General features: G+C 35.9%; 1 protein-coding gene across 1 annotated transcript; it reads right to left on the reverse strand.

Annotated features, from left to right (window-relative positions):
* Positions 1 to 1,252: 1,252 nt before the first annotated feature.
* On the reverse strand, positions 1,253 to 6,794 carry LOC143446794 (uncharacterized). The gene is made up of 3 exons (XM_076946597.1): positions 3,844 to 6,794; positions 2,240 to 2,394; positions 1,253 to 1,857 (listed from the first exon to the last, which is right to left on the reverse strand). The coding sequence occupies exons 1-3, from the start codon at positions 4,685 to 4,687 to the stop codon at positions 1,756 to 1,758; spliced, it is 1,101 nt and encodes a 366-aa protein (XP_076802712.1). The 5' UTR covers positions 4,688 to 6,794; the 3' UTR covers positions 1,253 to 1,755.
* Between the last annotated feature and the right edge of the window lie 598 nt (positions 6,795 to 7,392).

The following is a 7,392-nucleotide window of genomic DNA, read 5'->3' on the forward strand; positions in this document are numbered from 1 at the left end:
CCACTACCTGGTTCAGCTGGAAAAAAATTGACAATTCCTGTCAGCAAACGAAAAAATGCATTAAGTAGGACGTAAAAATTGCCAGTTGGCTATAAATAATAAAGTGCTAAAGCGTTCCAAATAGACGACCAAATACAGTGTTTCATAACACATGTAACTTCATTAGTTTGCCATAATTTTACCGCAACATACAAACAAAGTCATACGCAAACGAGCAACCATTAATTAACTTATATGGTGGGTACTTTTTGAATGGTATCGGTTTTACAATTCCATTGTTGTAAATCATAGCTGACAAAGTTAACAAGATCATCACCAGTTTAAGCAGCTTACATTGATAGAAAGAACGCGACCAATTATATCATTTCGGCGTGCGCAAGCACACACTTACCAGTATGGTACGTTTAGCTACTTAAAGTTAATAACTTCATAAGTCGTCTAAACTATAATCTGTTATGATTTTTATTCATACATGAGCTATATCCGTTTTTTCTGACCCATTTGTTTAAATAGAATAAACAAACCTGGTGGCCAAGAGCAGGATTGCCTGGTTTCAAGAGGCAGTTACCCTGCCAAATGTTTTCAATAATCCGCTGTTGGCAGCTTACTTTTATTAATTTGTCGATAGGTCTACTCTCATCGGTTTTGAGATTATAAAATAGATTTTATAAAAACAAGAGTTTTATTGAACATTTTTCCGATGAAAAGCAACAGAGGAAGACGTTTGAACATGATGTTTTGGACGCAAATGTATATAGCGCAGATATATGTCATTGTACAGTAAGTGGCTATAATTTAGCTGTCGGTTCTTAAACACTTTGCTTGTCGACACTTCAAATATTTTAGTTGTCCGCATTATGGCATTTCAAATGTAACGGCACCTTCGTCAATAATCTCTACATCATAAATGGCTACTAAATCTATTATAAGATTTCGTATCAACATCATATAGCTAAGTGGTAAGTCTATTTGTTAATGGAGCTCTTCAAAGATTTCCTAAGCATTTTTTTTTGAGAAAAGCTAACCTATAAATGGCCTAAGGTGTTTGTATTATAAAATTTTAATGTTCTGTAGTTGAGTTTAATAAATTGTTTTATAACTTAGCCTATTTATAGGGTCTATCTTTGGAGGGTGTTAAAAATTATGCCAGTTGTTATCAAATAGTAGAACAAAGTCGTTCTTCTTTTGGAAGACCAGAATTTGTCTGCAAACTATGTAAGTTTCTGCGATAAACAACAGAAGAACATTTTGCAAAACTTTGCTCTATTTTCGTTACTTAAAATTGAGCTCTCGACAAACACAGCCATAAATACATTGCAAAAAGCAACAAAAAGGCGATATAATTGGGCGGTGGACAAATTAAAAATGGATAAATTACAAACACAGCAAGACGACTGTGAAGCATTTGCTACATTTTATGGTGTCAAATTAAATAAAAAAAATTGAAGTTGGACATATTTTTGCTGATGATAAGTTATTTGTAAGCTATAGCAAAATAACGAAAATTGTCACAAACAGAAGTTTCACCGCGAAATATAAAGGGCAGATACTTAAGCGGTAGACATACAAGCATGAGCACATACCTAAGGCATAGGTTGTACTGTATTATGCTTTTTTTTCTACTTAAGCCAATGTCACACGCCCTGTTTTACAGCTTCGAAAGATTGTGTTTCTCGTGAACTTTCTGTGCACAGTATGAAGGGAAGCAATTCACAGTGTTGTTCATGACGCGAATGTAAATTCAAAAGCTACGATTTAGCAACTGGCTTTAGAAGCTTGACCGTTTGAAGATGGGCCTCCACGACACTTCTTGCTTCTTTTCCATTTCATTCTGCGATTTTGGAACCAAATTTTCACCTAGAAGAACATAAAAGTATTTTTGAAGGCTGCAAAAAACTACTTCTGTATATTCTTTGTTTACAATCATTGCTTGTGCAAAGCATTTTAAAAATTGTTTCCCAGTTTAGTAACGTAATGTTTTACAAAGTGCTTCCACAAAAATCGCATAGACATCATGCTTCCCAGTGAGTGATATTTATAAGAAACAAAACAGAAACGAGACGGCAAACGTAATAGACCGAGCTACAACGACGATAATAAAGCGAGATACAAACGTAACGATTGTTATGCAAACAAAAACAAAATGGCGGAAGAGTTGTTTTGGGAGTAACCTTTGCGTTAGACTCAGCCGTGAACCTGGCGGCCAAATCTTCCAATAATTGAAATATACCCAGTTTACCTGTGTCTCTGTCAACCGCAAGGTGGTAGCAACTTCAAATCTTTTCGGCCTCGAAAGATATTTGTTTTGCTTGAATTGTCTTTCCAACTCGAGAAGCTGCTGTGATGTAAATGCGGTTCGCGGGCGTCTAGATTTGCTCAATAACCCAGGATGACCTTTAAAAAGGATCAGAAATATGCTTTAATTGAAATTACGCGACCGTTAAGATATCATTACATGGCTTTAAGCAGTCTGGTCTGACGACCGAATAAAGCGATCCGTGACGACGTATTTATAACTTTTTGGCTCGTCTTAATGTAACCGCAACATACCGATTTACCTTTTGCATTCGGCACAATCGTAACCGACACAGACGGAGAATGTTTTCTAAATCTTATCGCCTTTATGAGCATAACGAATGATAAATCATGGCTATCAAAGATTTATCATCTAACACCAGCATATTTATTGACTGGATTTATTTACAAATAATTCGTCGTTTTGTAAAACATTCCGCTAACAAATTGGGACTCATTGACTCGTGAGTCAATTTTCTACGAAAACCAACCTTGTCCATCTGGTCCGTTATAAATCAGCGCTTCATAATCACTCTAAACTATTGCCGCCGCTTAAATCAAAATACGACGGTCGGTGGGCGTTTAATGGTCGAGATAAGAGGCCAGAATCCAGATAAGAATTTGACGTTTTGACAAATTATTGACAAATAACGAGCCTATTTGCGTTACAGATTTACTTGTGTATGGACACAAATCACTCGGCGTGAAAACTAGTGCCGATACAGCTCTGCCAGTTCAAACAGAATCCACAGCATCGGCAAACCGGCCATATTTTCTTAAAGATAAAATTTGCTACCGTTGGGCAAATTGAGTAAATATTAGTGCTGTATTATCCACATTTCTAAAATCGAATTATTTCGCATGGCTGGTGTTAGGAAATATACCAAGACACCACACACGCTCTCTATTATGGTATTTATCTTCAAAACTATGATTACTTCAAGTGCTTCATGTTACCTATAAGTGGAATTAAAAATGGCGATACATGGATTTAAATCGAGATTCACTACAACAACAGTAGGACTGCAATAAGAGCCTAACAGTGCGGTGATTTTTTAGCAAGAATAACAAATAAAAATGTAAGTTTGTGTCTAAGAGGTTGTTTGTTTTAGATTATCTCTGCTGGAAAGTAATTTGACAGTTTGGCGATATTTACTTTTGTTTATCTTAATTTGCATAAACTGACGATAATTCCGACACCTCAATTGTTTAAAATCGAACACTTTCATTCCCCAGAAGCGCGCAACCCAGTTTGCGTGATTAACAACATATTGTCACTAAGCGGGATTTCATTGTGACGTAAGGACACGCGGTCTTTGATCTTTTTCAAAGTTACGTTCTCGCTTGTCAGTCAATTAACAGCAAAGCAAACATTAGCCGGCGCCAACTGTTAAGTGCAACGAGAGCATTTCAATGAAAGTTTTAATTTGAAAAAGTCCAATGTCAATCCGAGCAAAATGTCTCCCCAATTTTTGTAAAATATTTAACATGGATTATATTAAACCTTTAATTTTCAAAACAGGAAATAAAAAGATGGCAAATAGTTACCAGTAAATTCTGTCAATCTTCTCATTATGTCTTCATTATTCAACCAGGATAATGGAATCGACGAAGGGTTGAATTGCGGACGGAAAAAGCTGGCTCCGAAATGCGCCGCAAATGACGGATTTCCGAACGCTCCTTGAGTCATTTGCGGAAAGGCCAGGGTTGGGTGAGTTGACGGAACGGACAGGGGGCTCGGGAAAGGGCAAGCGATGGAGTTCAAGGCGCCGGAGATGAAACGTCGAGTATCGTGTGTCATTTGCGGAAGACTTGGGGGATAATTATAAAACTGTGGCATCTCTTTCTCTCTCGTGGGTTCCGATTCCAGCGGTGATTGGGAAACAATTGACGACGGAGAAGCTGAAGGTGGAGAAATTTCCAACGACGAATGCGGAGATAACGGAGAAAGAGCAGAGCCGTCCGCGACCGCATTTTTGCTTGAGAAAGGGGAAAAATACGGGTAAAATGACAAAGGGACTTTATCATGGTCCTGGGATGCTTTTACCGATGAAGATTGTCCTTTAATTTCCTCCACCATTAATCCGAAAGGCCGAGGAGCCGCATCAATGAGTCGGGACGTGTTAAAATCTTTTTTCTGCGAGCCGTGTCCTTGCATCTGACCAGAGTATTTTTCATCTTCTTTTGTCAGCGGATGTTTGGCTGGGTCTTTCGAGAGCAGAGATTCGATGGAAAACTTTGCGCGTTTTTCTTTGCTAGTCGGCTTCATCTTGTCGTTATCACCTTCACTGGAGCTCGGAGACAAACTGACGGATCTGAAGGGATTCGGCGAGACCGGAGTAAACGCTGATTTTAGGGAATCAGCCGAAATGTTTCTCGATTCGCTTAACATTTTGCCAAAAATTATCGAAAAACTTGAAAAATCTGTTTGATGGTTCTGTTAATACAACAAACTTATGTAATAACTAATCATAATTACTTTATTAACTTCAAGTAACTCGTTGCCAGGTTGTTTGGAAATTTCGATGGAGTTACTAACCAAAAATGTCTAACTTTAAAGATAAAAACCTAACTTATGTTGCAACTCTTGCAAACCAAATCAACTATAAGTCAACTTAACTTATTTCGCTTTGCAAGCAGCAAAGCAAAAGCAACGCAACTGATTTTTGCTATCGTCAGCTTTCCTAAAATTAACTTTTGGAAGTCATATCTTCTAAAAGATATGACTACTATTCTAGTTCCTTTATTCACTTAGAAAAATTCCGTCTGATTAGAAAACGCATCGGGAAACGCTTTTGTTGCGTCTTTATGACGTCATACTGTTCTTTCTTACTTACGCGTTCTTGCCAGATGAGTAGACCTATAACTAAGTAGCATGTTGGAGCCAGGAGAGAAATTCTAAAGCAACTGTTCGCCTTTTTCGCCTTCCGATGCCGGCGGGTGACCCAGTCAGCCGGAAAGATCGTCAGCGTGTAGAGACTGACACTTTGCACGTATTGCTAGTACGTAACAATGCATGTTTGTTGTGTAATAATCGTTAAAGAGCTTTCACTTTGAAAGTAGCTTGACATTTCCTAAATCATGTGACTGAATATTCACAAATCAGAGGTTTGTGCAAAATATTTTGGCCGTTCAACAAATATATTTTCAAATGTTATTTACGCGCTTTCGTTATCGTGGAAGCAAAGTTTGAATTAATTCTTTTTAAATTACAAAAATTTACAGCTCATTTTAATTGAAAGTGAATGCGATAATGAAAGTTTTATAAAATTTGTAAACGATATAGATTATTATGATTGCAGTAAAATTAATAGAAATTTATGGCGATGGACATTAAAAAACCAATAATGCTTAGAAAAAGCAATATTTCATCTTTTAACAAGTTGGATCTGCAAAGTAAAAAAACTGTCAAGTTTGTATCAAATTTAAATTCTTAATTAAATTCAATTACGAGAAGTAATAGATTGGCCCGCTGTTCTGCATTTGAGCCTATGCGAAAGAATCCTAATAGACTTAGCAGCCAGAAACTAAGGCAAATTTTCAACCCAAATTCAATTTCCTGAAAGAAATCTGTCAACAACATGTGGTTGTCAAAAACTCAAAATAAAAAGGAAACAAACACTAATCCTAACGTCAAATATTTTCAAAAGATTTGGTAAGTTTACACAATAATGTTTGAAAAATTACGGTTTAATGCTATATGGGATATTTTTTGTTATTCAGAACTCTTCATTTTGAAAATATTCGGCCCGAAATTGTAATTACTCGACAAATTTGAAACAAAACTACACTATATATCACAGAACTAAGCTTTGAAAAACGTGTTAATGTCAGCGTCTGATAATTATTAGATAGTGGATTAGAATTAGCAACTTAGTTTTTTTTTAATTCACGTGTTCTATATTTTTCAATTTCAGAGTTTGCACGAGTTGAATTCAGCAAATTTGTGAGAAAGTGACGCCACATGAAAGAACATAACCGCTGACAAAAATCGACATTTTTTTGCTCATTTTACTGGAGATTTGGTGGTTATCAAAATACTACATCTTAATTTTTGTAGACATTTGCTGACAGTTGCAAAAATGGTCTATCGACTCACGCAGAGAACTTTTCCGTTCTGTACGTCTGACCTTCCAGGTGCCATAACCTTATTCAGTTTTCTTGCCGCGTCTGGCGTTGCTAAAGGAACAAGTGTTACCATTATGACGTTGGATACGCTATTCACCAGCGTGATTTAACAGTTGAGTTTTAGTTTCGTCACAAAAACGAGGAAGTGACCTTAGTTTCAAAATCATTTGCAAACATGCAGGTTCCGTTGTGACGTCACAATTACAAACACTAAACAATAGTTTCCGCAGCGCATTCCCTCGTGCTGACTTAAATTATATCTGGTAATAAGAATGAAAGTTTGCGAGTTGTAGAATTTGATAATAGGATTTAAAAAATGGACTGTTGTAGTTTGGAAGGTGTCTTGCCGGCTTATTTGTTTACAAAAGTTACTAAATGAAAAAATCAATTTGAAACTTGCACAATATGTATCAAGTCATCTAATCTTTACTATGCTTCTTGTACATTCAATTCAATACTGTCTTACCCTTCAAGTTTACATAAAATAAACAAACAGCCAAAATATTAAGCGAGATCAGTAAATTGTTGAAGAGATAAAGTGTTACCAGTTCTATATCAAAAATTGATACAGTATTCATATTATCTCAAAAAACATACTTGAGTCACTTAATTGAACAAGTTTATATCAAATTTTGGAGACCTTTTGGAGCTAAAAAACACTACTAATTATATTCCCAAAAATTAAAATTAAAATACAATAAAATGAATAATTTTTGTTCTTAATTTGGAGACCATTTCATTTTCATATCAAAAATATTTTTACAGAGTTTCTTATGGAATTAGTTTTGAAGAGAATTTCACTTGACGTTTATTATTGCTCAGATAAAATACTTTTATTATGACCTCATTAACAAACGATATCTTTTTTAAAACTTGTAGGATTGTTTTAAGCATTAACGTTTCTTATTTATGACAAAACAAACTACCCTTACTACGTCATTACGCTCGAGTGGTCTTCCACGAATGCAT

Source organism: Clavelina lepadiformis, chromosome 2 (assembly GCF_947623445.1).
Source record: "Clavelina lepadiformis chromosome 2, kaClaLepa1.1, whole genome shotgun sequence".
NCBI lineage: Eukaryota > Metazoa > Chordata > Ascidiacea > Aplousobranchia > Clavelinidae > Clavelina > Clavelina lepadiformis.

Bases quoted from the DNA above. Each gene is read 5' to 3' on its own strand.
- LOC143446794 (XM_076946597.1), bottom strand. From the start codon at position 4,687: ATGTTAAGCGAATCGAGAAACATTTCGGCTGATTCCCTAAAATCAGCG. The intron at 2,395-3,843 runs GTAACTATTTGC...TCCTTTTTAAAG, and splicing joins AAGATTGACAGAATTTACTG to GTCATCCTGGGTTATTGAGC. The intron at 1,858-2,239 runs GTAAACTGGGTA...ATGTTCTTCTAG, and splicing joins TGCGGTTGACAGAGACACAG to GTGAAAATTTGGTTCCAAAA.